We start from the raw sequence: 20,367 nt of genomic DNA, 5'->3' as shown, positions 1-20,367 counted from the left end.
TTTGACGACTATAGTATTGATAATTGTTTGGTTACCGATCATACAAGATAAACATGGTAGTCCTAATAATTCAGGGTTGTGATCATTGATTTTGCAGAAAAATCTGATTTGGCTCAGCGTCTTAATGCTCATGGTATGCAGAGTCAGGGGAAACTGGTGGAGCAGATAGTGGGGAAATGTAAGGCCTCTTCTGCTATCAATGTTGACTTCCTAACTATTTTTTCTCTATTACTGGATTATATTTTTCTGTTTGTTTGATATCCGCCATTTGTTTGTATGAATTGAAGGAAATGGGAGAAAAGGATTATGAAGCTTATAAGGGATAGCTCATGTTTTATATTAGTTGTGCTAGGTTGGTTGTGTCTGTGTTGGTGCTATTAAATTTAAACTGGTTGTATTAATTTTGAGCAAACATTTATATGCTCAAAAAACTTAGATTTTATATGGTGCTTAGATGTGTTGGAATTTGGTTGTTTTAAGTTTAAACTGGTTGTATTAAGTTTAAATTTGGTTCAGTTTTAAAGACTATTATGTCAGTTTTAAAGTCTAATGAATTTGGATTTGGTCTAGTATAAATCAGAGTTTTAAGTCTGAATTTAAATGTTTATAACAATTTTTTAAATTAATTTTTGTAAAAATAAGGCCCATATTCTTATAAATTAAAAATAGTACATGTGTAAATAAAATAAGGCCCAATTCAGGTTGTAATTGGGTTTGAAATTTGAGTCCAACAATTATGAATAGATTGTTAATTTGAATAAAACAATATAAAAAAAAACTATTGGATTTTGTTATTTGGGCTAGATTTTCAATTGGCCCAACACTATTTACCATCCGAATCAATTAAACCCGAGCCCGAAAAAATCCGATATCAGATAGGGTCAAAATTGGGCCACTATATGTCACCCGTGGATTGGGCCGGATTGGTGTTTTTGGCCCGAATCCGACCCTATTCGGCCGCCTATCCACCCCTAGTGTCTACATATGTATCTTCTATTAACCACACCTTCTCATCTCATAACCATATTTTTCTACAACAATAATTATTTTATAACTAAAAAATTAGGAATTAATTTTTTTAATCAAATAAATTGAAAACTTGTTTTAATTAAATAATTTTTTATTTATAACGTACCGATTATTCTATTTTAACGTACCGCAAATCCAAATTGCATACCGACTCTGTATACCCCTAACGTACTGTTAGGTGCCAAATTGTGTTTATATTTAGTTTAATTAATGGCACCTTTCGACCGTTTTTATCGGATATTCGTACAATTCCCTGAAGTTTTAGATAATTATTTATGGTTTATAATATTAAGCTTTCATTTTATGTTAATATGTGTTTTAGTTATGATTTTGTAGGTTTTAGCCAATTTTGGGGAAGTTTGGAGCTTGTTTTGAGCTTTGCAAGAGAGTGCCTGGCAGAAGTATGCGCGCGTCGCGCTGGGATGTGCGCGCGTCGCGCTCTGGGCAAGATATTTTGGAGCTTCCAGACAGAGAGTTGCGCGCGTCACGCGCATGGGCGGTTTATAATTTTAAGTGTATTGGCGCGAAGCGCGCTGGAGGGCGCGACGCGCCCTTGACAGATTTCAGAAATACTATATAAAGGAGTTTTCTGATATTTTAGGTTAGTGGGCTGATTTTGAGAGCAAAAGAACACTTGTGCACTGTAGCAAACAAAGAATCGAAGATTGGAAGCTTTGATCGTCGATTAATCGCCTTTGATGCTTGTTGATCTTCATCCTTTACTTCTTGAGCAAGCTACCATTTTCATGGATAGCTAAATCTCTTTTGTATCAAGATAAGATGTAATCTTCCTAGCCTTTTTTAGGTTTTTCTTGTGAATATATGTGTATGAACAAGTGATGATCAATATAGATGGTTTAGTTTGTTTATTAAAGCCTTTTCTTTGGTATAAGTGTTTGAGACATCAATATTTGTATCTAGATCTAACTTTATCATCTATCAAGCTATAAATTGCAGACATGGATTTAGCGTTTGATGTTTACTTAGTATCGGTTTTAAAACGTTATTTGTATTGTTTAAACGGTGGAGAAATCGTCGGTTAAACAATACGGTAAATCTAACTATATCGTTGCGGACACGGACGATATAGGCGTCGATACGTAATTATGTTGATCGTTACCATGTTCATATACGTATATTTATAAGAAGACATACAAATTTAGGTCGATGAAATCGAATCTTGATACATTTTCTTTAACTTAGAACTTTCATTAATTTACTCTTTGCTACTAAAAGAATTGAATGACCTTTTGCAAACCCAAATTTAAAGTAACATTAACTCAAGACAAAATAGGCTATAGAACGGCGGTGATATCGCAATAATCCCTGTGGATACGATAATAACGAAAAGTACACCACAATACTCTTTCAACACGTACCTAATTCTTTAAGAGTTGTGAACCGCGAACCCGAATTCGTACCACGTACTGAAGCGAATTACGAATTATGTTGAGTATGGGTTAGACCTTTCAAGCTTGGAAATTTGTTGCTAACTATTAGTAGCATAAATTGCGAGAATTTCTTTATTGACCCCCTAGTCTTCTTGGTTACCCGCGCTAAAAACTCCAAAATGCCCCTTTATTTCGGAAATGCATCTCCGAAATCACTTTTTTTTTGAAAAAAGTTGATTTCGAAAATGCACTTCCGAAATCACCAAAAAAAGGTATTCCGGAGATGCATTTTCGAAATCACCTTTTTTTTTGGATAGGGGTGTCTTCGGAGACGCATATCTGAAATATTCCAATTTTTGGTCTTGAAATGTTTCGGATATGCATTTCTGAAAAAATTCAATAATCATTAAAAATTTAAAATCAAGGTGAATCAATACAGTTAGTAGTATAATTAATTGTATTAATTAAAATATATTATTAAATATATATCATTATAATCAAGATGTAATAATAATATTAACCTAATAAAGTGGGCGTGTGTATGTGATCTAGCGGTTAAACGCTTGAGTCTTAAGAGTGTGCTCCTCTCAAGGTCTCAGGTTCGAAACCCGCTATGTTCAAATTGCTTATTAAAAAACTATATTAACCTAATAAATATTTAAATTAATATTTTATTTTTATATAAAAAATTAATAATAATAACAACAATAAAGATATTTATTTTCTATTTTTCTTATGATAAATCATTTTATAAATTAATTTTCAAAAAAAATTTTATAGTTATAAAAAATCATTTTATAAACAAAATTTTCTAAACAATTTTAAAGTTAAAAATTATTTTACTAACTTATATAAATTAAAAACATTTTAATTTCATAAATAAATTTTGAATTATATAAAATTAAATATAAAATTTATTCACTAAATAAAATTAAAGACAAAATCTTCTTTTAATTTTTTTAACTAAATGAAAAATGATATTTTTATCATAATTAATTATGAAAAATGATTTTTTATCATAATTAATTGTGAAAAATGATTTTTTTTTATCATTATTATTATTATCATTATTCTTATTTGATCTATTTAATTATTTTTATTATTATCAACCGTAGAAACATGAATTGGAATTATTTATAACTACATTTTAATAATTGAAATTATTTTAATTTTTTGTAATTGAAATTATTTTTAAATTTTAAAATATGAATCAGAATAGAAATATATAATTATTATTATTTATAGCTCATAAATTATATCAAATTTATGATATGTGAATTAAATAATATCTCAAAATTTTTAGTTTTTAGGATTTTTTCGGATATGCATCTCCGAAAAAATCTTTTTGGAGTTTTTTCTGAGATGCATTCCGAATTAATCAAAATCTCAATTTTTGGGATTTTTTTCAGAGATGCATCTCCGAAATCTAGGAAAATATAAAAAATCTACTTCGGAAATGCATCTCCGAAGCAGGGGTATTTTGAAATTTTTGCGGAAGGTTTTCCCCATAGGAGGGTCTACAAAGAAATTCTCTAAATTAAAATCTAATGGGTACATGAAACAATTTTTTACCATTAATATTTGTAGAAGGGTTCACATGCAGTCAAACTGTCAATGCATGCAAGTCATTAATTGGATATGTATTTCTATCAAACACTGATAATGTAAAGTTTCACTACAGGATAATGAAAAGAGTTTGGAGTCTTATGCTAAGTCATGGGCTTCTGATGCTCTTTATTATAGAGTTGTGATTCGAGGATCAATCAGATATACTATTGTTGTCCATCACCTTTCCTCATTTGCGGGTCTATGACAAGTTGGTTGCAATTGGCTTCATATAAGAGGTGTAGTAGCTCAGTTTGTGAGTTCCGTTGATTTTTCAATTTGGTGTAGGTTGGTTAATGTGCCTGCAACTTAGGAGTGTTTTATCTTAGTTATCTTAATTTTCAACTTGTTGATGTAATTGGTTGAGTTGGCAGCAATTGCTGACTTTCTGCCGTACATGGTTTTATTTGGTTGCTAGTTTTGTTAAACATTCTTTGGCATTTCTTCTGCATGAGAGTATATTTCGAAATTATCAAGTATAGAGGTAATAATCGGATCCTTAGTCTATTTGACCGCGAGTAAACCAAATATCATATTTAGCGTATGTATGTGTGCTAGATATCAAGCATCACCTGAGGAATCACATTTTAAGATCGTTTAGCGTATTTTGAGGTATCTTAACGGAACTTCACTTTACAGTCTTTGGTATCCTAAAGGTAGTGCTTGTAGATTAGTAGCCTATTTTGGGATGCAAGTCTTTGATATCCTAAAGGTAGTGCTTGTAGATTAGTAGCCTATTTTGGGGTGCAAGTCGAATAGGAAAATTACTAGTGGTACCTGTCACTTTTTTGAAAATTGTTTAGTTTCTTGGCATAGTAAAAAGCAGGATAGTGTTGCTCTTTCTACCGCCGAAGCTGAATATCTAGCTGCTAGTAGTTGTTGTGCACAAGTCATATGGTTATAGCAACAATTGCTAAACTATGATATAAAACTTGGTTGCAATCCTATTAAATGTGATTATCACTAAGAATCTGATACTTCATTCACGAACTAAACACATTGAGATCAAGCACCATTCTTAGATATCATGTTGAAAAATGGGACATTGTTTTTTTGAATACACTAACACTAAAAGTCGGCTTACTGATATTTTTATAAAATTATTTTCATAGGACCCTTTTCACAAAATATGTAGAGATTTAGAAATCTTAGATTTCTCGTGCTTAAAATAAAATAAATTTTTTGTGTTGTTTCATTTGCTATATATTTTTGTTTTCACTAACACTATTTTGTAGTAAAATTTACTTTGTGGATTACATTGGTATGTTTCTAAAACTCTATTATTGTGTGTATTTGTTCTATGTATTTATTTGTGTGCTTACTATCTCGTCATCATGTTCATTCATTGCTTTAATATGTCTTTGATTGTTTTTCATTGCATTTAAGTCTTTTAAATGTGTCGTGTTAATTATGTACATTTGAGCATTTGTATAATTGATCATGCATTCTTTATCATTTAATGCATTTTTTTATTTTGACTTTTGATCACTATTTTGTGTTGTTGAAAATGGTTATTGCATATCTATCTTGCATTTTATTGCATGTAGCATATTTAAATTCGTATTGGTATCCGATCTTAAGTGTTATATATTCTTCTCAGCTAGTTTAAGTTGTTTGTATATTTAGAATTACTTTTTGAGAGGCTGTTTGATTGTGGCATAGACTTGTAACTCCGGTATCTCTTTTTGATGTTGCCAAGGGGAGAAATTGTAAGGAGTCTACGATTGGTTTTATGCATTTTATGTTGTGGTTATATGTAATGTTTCAGGGGGAACAAAAGCATATTTTGCTTTTGGGTCATGTCGACTAAATTACAAGTGAAATATTGCCAAATATTTAAAAAAAAACAGAGATTGTAATTGTATATCCCTAGGGAGAGTTGTTGTCTCACATCCTTATCATATTCAGGGGAGAAATCCTTATACGGTCATGTTTTGATTGCTTGTCTTATCACTTTCGTATTTTATCTTTGTTGATTCTGCCTCATAGATTGCTCATACATGATTCATATCTTTTAGCATGCATAAACCTTTTGGTTACGTTTGAACTTGATCAAAATGTTATTAGTCAAGTGTATGAGTTTGTGGAATAAAATCATTGAGTGTTCTTTTCAAATCAGGTGCAAGGAAAATCTTTAAAAAAACATAAAAAAATTAGTTTTTGAAGCATTTGATTCAAACCATTCAATTGCACATGAGTTTTGATTTGAATCAAATCAAACAAAGACTTGCAAAAGTTTGAGAGTATTCTGATTCGAATCAAGGTTTATACATGATTCAAATCACGCATGTTTTCTGATCTTTCAAAAGTTTCTGGAATCAGTGATTCTAATCACACTTTTAAACATGATTCAAATCATGCGCTTTTTCTGATTTTTCTAAAAGTCTCTGAAGCAGTTGATTCGAATCACATAGTGCGCGTGTTTCGAATCATGTGACCTATAACTCGAATCACATAATACACTTGATTTGAATCAATTGCAAATGGGCCAAAATTTCATATTTTTCTTTTACTCCACTCACTTACTCATCTAACTCATTACATGCATTGACCTTGATTCGAATCTAACCAATTTTTTCAGTCTTTTGTATGCTTCATCTCAAACACATATATAAGCATTTAGTCACCTTTTCATGTAAGAATTCATAATCATTTGTTAAAGTTTTCATAAGTGTTTTATGAATTTTTTGTGAAAATCAATCACCTATTTAAAATTCTTGCAGTTAGAATTTTTTTATCTTCAACCTCTTTTCTTTTTCACATATTAATTATGAGTGGATGTTAATTGATTGGGGGAGATGCTATCTTGAAACTAGTTATTCTTGGAGATTTGTTCAAAGGTTTTTCATGTTCTTGCAAGATTGGGGTTGTTGTCATTAGTGCTAACAAATTTCAATGAAAAGTAGAAGTTCTTCTCTCCAAAATTACCCTACTGGTGACTATGTGAAAGGCTACAGATAAGGAAAATTTCTATTTACATCTTCGAACAATTTAACCGCTCAAGGAATCTGTAAGATCAAAGAATTGATTGCTACGTACAAACTTGGAGTAGAATTGATGTTATTGGAAGCATTAATCGAGTAAAAATTATGCATAAGAGTTTGACAATTGGCCATCTATACAAGTCAAGATCCATAATTGAAGTTTTATTGTCTTCAGCATTATTACGGATAAGTGATTGTAAGAACTCTCTGTATATTTGTCAAAATCTAATAAAAATATACATGTACTTTCAACAGTGCATGTAGATTCACGCGAGGACGAAAGGTTTGAAGCACTTTAAATCTCTCTCTCTCACACACACACACACTTTTTAATTTGCAACCAATCATTAGTTGGTCCATTGGTGATTAGCGCTGGACTTGGTAGGGAGGACCACTGTTCGATCCCCTGCAACTGCGATCGAGAGGGGGCTGGACCTACTTGATGCCAAAACTGACCCCAAACCGGACTAAACCGGTGGTGATAAGCCAAAAATAATAATTTGCATTTCGTAGAACATATGTGCTTAGGTTTATATTTAGTAATAGCGATTTAGTTTGAAACACTTGGGTTTTGTTGGAATTGAAAAATCATTAAGAGCTTTAGTGGTGATTAAAATCTGCAAAACATCACGCATTTAGAATTCGATTTTATTGATAAATTGTGTAACTACATCTCGTGACTTATACAATTGATTCAATTCCATACATTGGGTTTTCTCATCTAATCATTACAATATTTGTAAAGTGATTTGGGTTGCTACCTAATAATTGTCTATGGAGTAAAATTTTATATTTTCGCTCTACAATCTTCCACACACAAACTCTGAAAAAATCTCTGATTATTTTTATTGAAAGAATTTGTTAACTTTTGTTTTTAAGTCTATTGACTCCCCTTTAGACTGTTTTCTATTGTCCCTTTCACACCCAACAAGCATTTTACTGTAAAAGTCACATATGCAACCGTGCTTCCTACAGATAATCCTTTCCTCGTAAAGGTTAATGGACCTAACTTTGAGATTAATATGAGTAACCTGTTAAAGATATAGGAAGATTAGGAATCCCGTCACCGTAAGTGGTGGAGTTCATGGCTGAATAAGTGCAAGTACGCCATCTGAACCAAGCCCTAATGTTATGAATAACACGGCCGATAAAAATAAACCCGCCCCAATTGATCCTATAAATATAAATTAGACACACCAAAAATCCCAAATTAAGACAAACATTTGAAGTTAAAAACAAATGTGAACAAATATCTAGTTGCAGGTAGTTTTGACTTAAAAGACTTGTGAATGAGAAGAAACAAGCTAGTTCGAATCATGTCTATGAAACCAGACAGGGCCGGCCCTGTGGGGGTGTAAGAAGAGCCACCGCACAGGACCTAAAAATATACACATGTATATATTAAATATACAACATTTAGTTATACTTTTGAAAATGGAAAGTAGTCCAGCGGTAGAGAAAGCAGTTTCATGCTTGCTGGAGGGGGATTAAAGTCTTTAGTTCGATTCTGGCCCAATACCAGGTTTTTGCTATTTAACCTTTTTAATTCAACAACAAAGGTGGCCCGATATCCCTATTTCTAAACAACAAATTAACCTACAAAACAATGTATACGTTTACTTTATTTTTTTAAATATTACTTTAAGTATTTTATTATTTGTTTTAATTTCTTAAATTTTAAAATATCACCTATATTTTATGTTATTTTAAACAGATTTTTTTAAAGAAAATTTATTTTTGAGTTGTATTGTTTTAAAAATTAATGTGATTTGATTATATTAAAATTTTAATAGTAAAATTATAAATAATAGATGTCAATATTATTCTATTTAATTTATAAAATATAATTGAAAGTAACTTCTATTATTTTATTTTAAAAAATTTTGTCCGTACACTTTTAATTTGAGTTTAATTTCTTTTTTTTAATAAAAACTTTAAGTAATGACCTTTTAACAAAATATTATTATTAAATATTTTATGATATTTTATTTGACTTATTATGTTAGTTTTTTTATTAAAAAAATATATTATTCATTTTTCTTGATAATATGTTAAAAAATAACAAGTATATTATTATTTATATGAAAAATCAAATATTTAAAAGAGAATTTCTTTATCCACCTCTCTATCTTCTTGGTGACCCCTGGTGAAAACCCTTAAACGTCCTTATACTTCGGAAATGCATTTTCGAAGTGGAAAAAAATGTTGTTTTCGGAGATGCATCTCCGAAAACACCTTTTTTTTTCAAATTTTTTCTTATTTCGGAAATGCATTTTCGAAAACACCATTTCGGAAGTGCATTTCCGAAATACTGCGATTAAACAAAACAGACTCTCCCCCCCAAATCATTTACCCTAAACCAATTTCAAACTCAACCTCTCTGAGATTTTTCTGCAAACCAACTTCCAAGGCTACATCAAAGGCTCCATCTACTTGTTCTACTACATTCAAAAGCATCTCAATCACCTTCAATTTGTAAGTTTCTAAAGCTTTAGATCTATGATTGAAATGCATGTTATGGTTGTTAGAAATTAGAAAAATGATATAGGGGTAGGTTGTTAATAGTCTTTAGGGTTGTTTAGAAGCCTAAAAACTGACTTTGAAGTGTGTTTTTGGGTCTGCCATGAAACCTACATAAATGGTGTTCGCAGGGGTGTTTCGGAAGTTCATTTCCAAAAACACCTCCCTGACCAGTTTCGGAAATGAACTTCCGAAAAGTGTCCAGAAGTGTTTTTTTAATTCTTTTAATTGTTTCGCTTTCTTATGAATTTCAATTGTTTCAGGAATATGACAGGCAACCCAGCACATATCAGACAAGGGAGAGAGACATAGACAGCGTCGGCTAGACGCTAGCGTGCGGCGTAGCTTGCATCGACGCGGGGACGGGGTGGAGTACGAGCACCCGTACAGACAGATGAGCCTGGTTCCTCGTCTGAATCGAGGAGTCGGCTGGCTCGGGTATCTTCTTCCCGTCGGGAGGAGGAGGAGGAGGAGGTGACGTACCAGGAGGCGGAGGAGATACCTGATGCTGATCCTCCACACGGGGAGGAGGAGGAGGAGGGCTACCCGGGAGGGCCTAGGGACACGTCCGTGCTGATTTCCTACCGCGAGCACGTCGCTCGACGTGTCTGGGATGGAGAGGTATTATTTATAATTTTTTCGACTTTATTATTTAACCGTTATTTATTTAGCTTTTTATTCCACATTTTCTTAACGGTCTAATTAACAATGTTTTTTGTTTTTGTTTTTTTTGTAACAGGAAAGGCCGATTTTAAAAATGGTGAACAATGCGCGGAAGATTTTCGGTCTCTTTAAATCAGAGGCGCAGTGGTTTAATGATGCGGTGACTGCTTCCGGGCTTGGTGGGTTGTGCATGACCGGGTATACCACCATCAGCCACGGCATGCATGGGGCCTTTGTGGAGCGGTGGCATAGGGAGACGTCTTCTTTCCACTTACCGGTTGGGGAGATGACGATCACCTTGCACGATGTGTGGTGTCCTCTCCATTTGCCAATTAGGGGGATGTTGCTGAACCATTCCCAGATCCAGAGGGTTGATGTGATCGACTGGATGGCGATCTATCTGGGTATGGACCCATATATGGCTGATTTTGAGTGTCGGACGACAAATGAGCCTCATATCCGATTCTCCACATTGAGCGATTATTATGAGCATCACTTGGTGGCGGCGGCCGAATCCGAGGATGCGGATAACGGCCTATTTATGGAGAATCACTGTGCCTGCGCTCTCCGGTGCTGGTTCATGTTTTTGGTAGGCACTGCACTCTTTGTGGACAAGAGTGCAAGATACGTCGACGTGACCTACCTCCACTACTTCATGGACTTGACTACCATTCACCAGTGGAACTGGGGGTCAGCTATTCTGGTATACCTATACCAGAAGCTGAATGAGGCCTCCAATTGGAGGACCAGGCAGTTGACCGGATCCGCCACACTCCTGTCGGTACGTTTCATTTTAATTGTTTTACATTTATTTATGGTTTGTATTTATATTTAATACATTATCGTATTTGTGTTTCAGGGCTGGATCATCTCCTACTTCCCCCACATCCACGACTTCCACATTGATCCTGCGTACAAGGACGCCATGCCCAGGGCCGCCCGATACGTTCTCCAAAGGGGGAACAATGCAGTGGGACCATATCGTGGGTACCTCGACCGCACAGCTCACGATGACATTCGTTGGAGGCCATTCAATGACTACACTACTGTTGTCGCCTTTGACCGCATCGCGTTATATTATGGCTGGTTGGCATGCGGGACCAACACCATGGTGAGGTATCTCCCTGAGTGGTGTATGCGGCAGTTTGGACATGTGCAGATGATACCGAGGTCACCGTTTGAGGCTGCTCCCGACATAGATACCCGAGTGGAGCTCACTGCCATATTTGCAGACTGGGAGCGTCATGTGGTGCCAGAGGAGTATCGTCGCATACAGGTCACCCAGGACTGACATTGTGTAGAGGGGTACGTCACATGGTTCTATCGGGTGTCACATCCTTTGATGACAGCCGACGCTCCCGACGCTCCTAGGCCAGCATACGAGGAGATCCTAGAAAACCAACAGGCCGAGGATGACCATGCCATTGATCTCCTGCCGATCTGCCAGCAGATAGAGATGCTTGGGCGGGACACGTTGGAGCGAGGTATCATTGATCAGGGCGGTCCAGAGGCAGTCGCCGTGGTGGAGAGGATGGTCGGTGATCCAGGCCATGCGACGGCATATAGGAGGCAGTGGAGGTCCCAGGGAGAGAGGGTTAGGCATACACAGTAGGGGTTCCGGATTATTTTTCTTGTATTCGGCTTGTATTTCGCACACTATTACTCGGCTTGTATATATTATTCAGATTTTATTTATTATATTAATATTTTATGTTGATATGTCGTTTATTCTATTCAGCGTTTTCGTTTAATTAAAAATACGGGACTGTTAAGAAAAACATTAAAAAAAAAACACACATTTTCTGCATAATTCGGAAGTGCACTTCCAAAAACCCCAAAAAAATGTGAAAAAGGTGTTTTCGAAAGTGCATCTCCGAAAACACCCCATTTGCAATTTTCGGAAGTACATTTCCGAAGTCTGAGAAAATCTTAAAAAAAAAAAAACTTCAGAGATACATCTCCAAAGCAGGGGCAACTTGGGATTTTTGCTGGGGGGTCAATAAAGAAATTCTCTTTTTAAAATTAGAACTGGGGCTCTGAAATGTTCGGGCCGGCCCTGAAACCAGATGATAAGATAAAAAAACAACTAAAACATGATGATTAAAGACTATAGTGAATTAGAGCATAAATCAACGATTAACAATTGTTTGCCGTCCAAGCATTTCTTGGTAGAATCCAAATTGAAAGCAAAGTCAAGTATGCTACTAATCCAAATTGCATAATTATATGTGGCCTTGCCGGTAGAACCAATACCCATACCTATAAAACCACACCAATTGAATATCAAAATTCAGAAAGACATGTAAACCATAAAGCCAAAACAAACCGTTCAAATATAACATCTAGCATAGAAGAGAAATGAATAATGTTACGTCCTTCTTCCCTTCTCATGAACCATCTACATAAATAATCCTCCTTCTTTGTAAATAAAAGGGGAAGTTTATCTATTTGCAAGAATAAATAATTGTCCCTATTTGTAATTAAACGAGCAAGTTTATCTATTTGCAAGAATTATAGAAATACGTACTTTCTTGGTTAATATTCTGGTGTTGTTGATAATTCCACATTTTGATGAAGGAAGATAAGAGAATTCAAGCAATAAAGACATGGTATGTATGACAATAAAGACCTTGGAGAACCAGCTGCTGCATATTTTGGTTCGAAAATGAGTGATTAACATTATTGATCTCAACAAGTATTTGTTGGTTACTTTTTCACATATTGACGATCAGCAAAACACTTTCAATGACTGGACCTTGGGTTACCTATCATTTGAGAAATTGACTCACCATTGAAACAACCAATGATATCGCAGATAATCAAAAGGAGAACTAAGGAATCAACACACCATTGAAAATTTGAAACAACAAATGAAATATATATGAATCTGAATAGATGATAGTACATATAATTTAGCTTACCAGCAAGTCTTTGGTACCTTAGATGAAAAAATGAGCCCTCCTGTCCAACGAGAAGTTTAACATTAGGATTTATAGGAGACTCAACAGTTTTACATGTCAGTTTCCTCAATAACGTCTAATGCATACTTCCTTTGAAAAACAACCCAAACTCGATAGTTTTCTCGAAAATGTCCAACACATACTTCCTTTGAGAAACAACTACAAAGCAGTTAGATTGAGTTTATAGGTAATAAGCTCCATGCATATAGTCTATATATTCCAGATTTAGGGGAGTGTTAGGAGTTCAAATTTGGAACATAAGTACCATTAAACACCGAAGGACATAGAATCTAATTCCAATCTTAGAAAAACCAAATCACTAACCATATAATGAAATGTACAGTTGAAGAACCAACAAAAAACTCTTAACTATCGAACATATTAAACCTAATACACAGTTCCTCAAGCAACATATTTCTTCAACTCATAATGAACAATATAAGCTATATAACAGAAACAGAAATTAACATACAAATTGCAGTCATGAAGTTGAAAAATCCAGTAGATTGGTTCTTCATAAACCTCTTACACAAGTTGCATAACATAGCATCTACATTACTACATACGTTCTATTATTAAGAACAAGGTGATACCAAACTCTCTTGATAGATTTGAGGAACCATCCAACCATTGTTTTGAATTTCATGAGTTTTAAAAGTACTATCTCTAGCATTGTAAACAACCAAAACAACCAACCCAGAATGACACTCCAGCAGTATCTTATCATCCTCATAAACATATAGTACCTTGGTATAAGGACAAGACCCAAGATCTCCCATGTAAGGAACATGGAACAATTTAGTCCAAGAATCTTTATTTCCATACTCTTTCATAAGCCAAACATCTGAAAAAGTATCACTATGAGAAAGTATGCACAAGCACTCCCTCAAGACTCCTAAGGATATAGTAAGCACAACCACTTCTCCATAATCAGGCTGCAACAAATCTTGATAAGATTCCTTCTCCAAATCAAGAGAAACAATGACACATGAAAAGAATGAATCTCTAGATGCCAACCAATTAATAGTTCCACCCACGAATTTTCCTGAGTCGTCAAAAGGGACACCCGAAGGGAAATCCTGAATCTTTCTCCAAGCATTGGTACCCAAAGTATGAACCTTCACTTGAGTTTTGTAACTGCCATCAGATTCATAGCAGTAAACAGCAACCACCTTGTAACTGTCACTGAAATGAGTATAGCCAAATCCATATATAGTGTAACTCCCCTTTAGTTTTGGATTATCCAAAGAGGGCAATTTCGTAAATTTCCTAATGGAAGGGTTCCACAATAGAGCGAAACGTTGATCGAGTGCGAAACAGAGGATGCCGTGGCAAGAGTCAACAATTTGATCAAATCGGTTTCGATTGATCAGAGGGTACTCTAGCTGTGTGGCGGTGGTGGCGGTCAGTTCGGTGAAGCGGGATGAGAGAGGATAAGCCGTGAGGACGAACTCGCGAGAGGGGTTGGTGTAGGTTATGAGGAGATGGTGGCGCGTTGTTGACAAGCGAAAGTGTTTCTTGGCGAAATTGGGATCGGAAATGAGAGATTTCCAGGACTTACAGACGGATTGGAGTTGCATGAGAAAGTTCACGGGAAGCCTGGAGAGAATTTCTACCATAATCTCGAACGGAAGAGTGGGAAGTTGCGTCGCGTGAGCGGAATCTTCGGAAGTGTCGGAGGAAGATGGTGCCGGTGAAGTTAGGGTTCCGGTGGAGGAGTTCAAACGCTGCTTCTTGGTGGCGGTTGTTTCCTCCGTAAACGGGTTAGATGAAACGGCGTCGTTCCTATCATCTGTATCACTAGTTGGAGCCATTTCTGAGTGTGTGGTGGCTACAACTGGGCTAAATGAATTTAACAATTACTCCCTTCTGATAGTTACTTTTAATGTATCTCATAAACAATTTTTTTCTTATAAAATAAGATAATTTATTTATCTATCTTTTGGAGTGAGAATCACCGCTAACAACCTCATAATACCTCTTATTTTGGAAATATTCTCGGAAATCTTTTTTTTTTCTTCATAATTCGAAGATGCAACTCTGAAAACATATTTTTTTTGGTGTTTTTGGAAATGCATCTCCGAAAGCACTTATTTTTTAATTTAAACTTTGGATTTAAACTGTTTGGCGTTTTTTCGGAGATGCATCTCGAAAACACCCTTCATATACATTTTCCCTCCATCACTATTCATTTATTTTCCTTCAAACAAAAACTCAAACCCTCTCCAACATCTCTATCATTTTCAATTTATTTTTCGTCTCCAAATCAAGTTTCAAGTGGTTGAACATACCAAAGAGGGCATACAAACAATTTGAGGTAAATTATCTTCATTTCATCTCTTATTCCACTACATTGTTGTTGAAGAAAACTGCGTCAGTTCGGAAATGCACTTCCGAAGTACACCACCTAACAATTTTCGGAAGTGCACTTCCGAAATAAACTCTGATGTAGAATTTTAAAGAACTGTTTTAACAGCATTGATGTATTTTGCATATGTTAGGTATGGTGTATCCGGACAACATTGTCACCGATGAGTTAGTAGTCCCGGAAGAGGTCAACGTAAATGCTAAGCCTAATGAGTCGGTTAACGATGTTAAAACCATTACCGTTGTGGTGGATGTTCTACCACAATTTACAAATGATATGACTTTCGCTTGTCTTGAACATTTGCTAGATTGGGTCCGAAATAAAGCTAGTAAACTTGGATTTGGCATTGTGATATTAAGGTCCGACAATGGAAGTAGTAGAAGGAAAGCTTTTGTTGTGTTGAATTGCGAGAGGGGTGGGAAGTATGTTGAAGAAACCGGGTTTTAAAACACGATGACACGGGATCGAGAAAGTGTGTGTGTCCGTTTAAGTTGCGCATAACTCGTAGGATTGATGGATTGTGGCGTTTTAGTGTCATATGTGGAATTCATAATCATGCATTGGAAACTAATCTACACAGGCATCCAAGTGCGTGTCGGTTGTCTCGCAAAGAGAATGATGTTATTTCGGAATTATCGACAATCAAAGTTGCGCCGAGAAACATACTTGCGGATTTGAAGCAAAAAAAACCAGATAGTGTTTCAAATATCAAGCAAGTATACAATGAACGGTACAATCTTAAAGTCATGAAAATGGTCCCGAGGTCAGAAATGCAACACCTTTTAAAAATTTTGGGTGATAACCAATACATTTCAAGATTCAGAACTTGTGAGGACAATGTTACGGTGTGTGACATATTTTAGACTCATCCCGAAAGTATCAAGTTGTTCAACACATTTCCAACCGTTCTTATAATTGGTTCGACGTACTAGACCAACAAGTATAGGCTTTCGCTTCTTGAAATTATTGGTGTGACCTTCACGGACAAGGCATATTCGGTTGGATTTGCTTTTTTGGAATGTGAGAAAGAAGATAACTTTGTATGGGCTTTGGGAATATGTAAGACTTTGTTGGTTGATCAAAAGAATATGCCTAGTGTCATCGTTACCGACCGAGATAGAGCTCTGGTGAATTTGGTCGGTGTCGTCTTCCCGACATCAACTGCATTACTTTGTCGGTATCACATAACATGCAATGTGAGAACTAAGCTCAAACTCGCGGTTGGCACGAAAGAAACAAAGGATGACAACGGAAACATCATAAAAGTCCATGTGGTGGTGGACAAGATAATGGCCGCATGGAGGGAGATTTTAGATGCACGTTCCGAAGAATTGTATACGGAGAAAGTGGTACAATTCCATATATTGTGTGTTTCTTTGAACACTTTTTGTCACTATGTTGAAAATACTATCCTTGAAAAAGTAAAAGAAAAAGTTGTTTGTGCTTGGACGGATCGAGTTAGACATCTTGGTTACACTACAACTAACCGAGTTGAATTCGCACATGCGGCGTTGAAGAAATGGTTGGGTGATAGCAAGGGGAATTTTTGTAGGGGATGGGACACCGTGAACCAAATGCTCCAAAATCAACATAATGAAATTCAAACAACGTTTGGTCGGAGCAAGACGATTGCGGAACACCGATTTAAAGGAAAAAAAAATCTATACTCGCAATTGATTTACAACATATCCCGTGCGGGATTGAATTTTATTTTTCATGAAGCGAAGCGGCCGGAGACAATGGATCCGAATAGTACAAAATGTGGGTGCACAATTAGAAAAACTTACGGGCTTCCGTGTGCTTGTATACTTTCCAAAAAGATGAAGTTGAATTCCCCGATACGAATGGAAGAAGTAATCGATCATTGGAAAAAGCTCCGTTTTAATGATTTCGAACCGGCAATGAGGGTGAATCCAAAATTATCATCTTCGACGAGTTGGAAAGATAATGGATAATTTTTCTAAAGCGGATGACACCATGAAATTGCACATAAAAGAACAATTGCGAAAAATTGTGTTTTCGGAGACCACTGATTTTAAACCTCCATCTCAACCGAAATAGGTGTTTTCGGAAGTGCATATGTTGCTACATGATGATTAACCATTAGTGATATGTTGCTACACCGTAAAAGGGGTTTTCAGAAATGCATCTCCGAAGACACATTTTTTCCTCAAAAAAGATGATTTCGGAGATGCATTTCCGAAAACACCGTCTTTTCTTAAAAATATTATATTTTCAGAAGTGCACATCCAAAATCATCCTTTTTTTCAAGAAAAATATACATTCGGAGATGCACTTCCGAAATATAGGAGTTTATTTGAAATTTCGTCCGCTGACTCTTAAAAAAGTAGGGGATGGATAAAGAAATTGTCTAAAATAAGACCAGAGAGGGAGAGGGAGTAATTAAATACTAGTACAATACTAGTTTCCCTGATATTTCACATGGCAATTACCACCTAGTTTCTCACACTAGAATCTTCCATGTTTTGAACTTTTTCATAATGTGGAGAATAATATCTTTAGAACTAAAAGGACTTGTGACATATGTTTCTATGATTGCTACTCTCTTTTTTATCTTCTTCACAAGTGGTTTGTATTACATTAGCATTAATTAATGACACAATTGGATCGAGATTTGATGATTTTATTAAATATAAATATTGATTTTTATTTTATAATTTAAAATATCAGATTTATAAATATCAAGTTTTATTATCTAATATCTAATGAAACTGATTTTAAGATTTCAAGTTTTCAAATTCTTGTTCATTCTTAATTATTGTTTCTTATAACAGAATCAGCTACAAATGTATGCATCTAAATTTATACAAATAACATATAATATTGATTTGTGGTTACAAATGTATGCATTTAAATTTATACAAATAACATATAATATTGATTTGTACAAGCCATCAACTTGAAGTCTTGAACAATAATTCATGTATTTATTAACTCAAAATGGCTTTCAGGTCTACTATTTGCAAAGTTACAAAGTTCAAAACCCACTATGACAGTAGCAACATTTCCAAGCATCAATATCATTTATCCCTGCTCATCACTAAGATGAATACGATCTCCTCCTCATCCTCTAGGTAATGCCTGATCAAAAGGATGTGGATGCCTGTGCTGAACTTTCTACGATATCGAAAGGAACCGGTTGTTACCCACACAGCGCTTCCTATATATTGTATAATATAAGACAACTATGTGGATATACAATGACATGTATGACTTCTGAAAGCAATTAATCCAAACATTTGGTTTCAACTTTGAAGCAATCCATTGAGAGACTTCTTGAAGAAAGTTTTCAAGTAGCTTTTTCATCACAAACCATGTCAAGAACCTGCATACAATACCATTCGGTTACTCAATAATGTATAGAAGCAGCTCCAATGACAGGATTTATATACAAAACATACACGTATCAACTCAAAATTGTTCTTACCAGTGCCAAAAGTGGTGAATCTCTGTCATTAGACAAGGTAATAATCAGACAGGAGAGCAGCTCCAATGACAACTGATAAGCACAACAAACTTACAACATCTCCCATACCAAAAGATGATTCAGACAAGAAATAAATTTTGTGAGTTTCAACGTCCCCTTTAAAACCTCTAGCTATCATAGCCTGCAGTATTTTATGTTCCAATATCAGAAGATAAACTATGAAGTGTTCATTCATGATGATAATGAATGCAAAAAGAAATTAGCACCAAAATGTCAGTTTGTGATGAATGGCCTACTATGTCATTGGAAATTGAGTTTTGTAACATTGAAAGTAATTTTTCTCAAGCTCGGCGTTGTTGATGAAATCAACCAGTTCAATATATGCACTCAACGTAGACAAATTTCATACCATTTTTTCTTTTCATAATATTCATCCGTTCTAAAATGAGTTTTTTTTAATGGCAGTTCTAAAATGAGTTGAGAATATGAAGTTTATGCACTTTTAAGCAAAAATGACAAAGCAGATAGGGAAGAAAAAAACATTGTACATCTACGAGACTACGACGAACCTGAGAAATTTGCTCTGCATAGCTGAAAATATTCTTAGATTCTCTTTAGATAATTATTTGAATTTCTCTTTGTTTGAGAAATTATTTTGAATGATCAAATGACCATTATTGAATTCTCTTTGGAGAATTATTAGAATTTCTCTTGGTTTGAGAAATTATTACGACTAGTAGATATGCTAAATACTACGAGTGGTATTTATACCATATTCGAATGGTCTTTGTACTATCAGATTAGACCCGATTATCTACCATGCAAGTAGTTATCGTACAGTATAGAACTGGATTGTTTTATTCTGACGGTGTTGTAATAGTTAAACTGCTTTGCATAGTTAAACTGTTTTTCTTGATTCACAACTTCTCTATCTTTCCCTCTCTGGATAAGATAACACAAGTTTTAAATTTTGTGGGTGACACTAAAAAATATACAGGAAACGACAAGGAAAAATTTGGAAACTTTTATCCATGGTATATCCTAACCTCTCCTATCATGAGATGGATATATGCTTATGTAGTACGTATTTTCAAAATCCATGTCTCCTCTATTCCCTAATTAGTGCCTAAATTGGTGTGGAAGATAAGCTCTCATAGTAAAAGGTGCTTTACCTGGTGGACAACTTTCTTGGTGATCCAGGACCTGCTCCACCAATAAATCTCTAGCAAAAATTGCTTAGATGTTGTTACCTCTTCATCTCTTCTCCACTGATGAGGTCGCTCACTTTGTTTTCCTCTTATCTGCAGCACTTCCCTTGATGCCATGCCTCCACGGAAATATTCCCTAGGCAGAGTAGTAGCAAGATTCCCTTTGATGCAAGGGGAGGTATTGAAATCAA

General features: G+C 35.0%; 1 protein-coding gene across 1 annotated transcript; it reads right to left on the bottom strand.

The window, feature by feature from the left end:
* Positions 1-13,490: 13,490 nt before the first annotated feature.
* Positions 13,491-15,037, bottom strand: LOC131595488 (F-box/kelch-repeat protein At3g23880-like). Its single transcript, XM_058867839.1, has one exon. It carries the CDS (start codon positions 14,964-14,966, stop codon positions 13,728-13,730), a length of 1,239 nt encoding a protein of 412 aa, XP_058723822.1. The 5' UTR covers positions 14,967-15,037; the 3' UTR covers positions 13,491-13,727.
* Positions 15,038-20,367: the final 5,330 nt, after the last annotated feature.

This window comes from Vicia villosa, linkage group LG4 (assembly GCF_029867415.1).
Source record: "Vicia villosa cultivar HV-30 ecotype Madison, WI linkage group LG4, Vvil1.0, whole genome shotgun sequence".
Taxonomy (NCBI): domain Eukaryota; kingdom Viridiplantae; phylum Streptophyta; class Magnoliopsida; order Fabales; family Fabaceae; genus Vicia; species Vicia villosa.
This window is presented reverse-complemented; position numbering and strand designations above follow the sequence as displayed.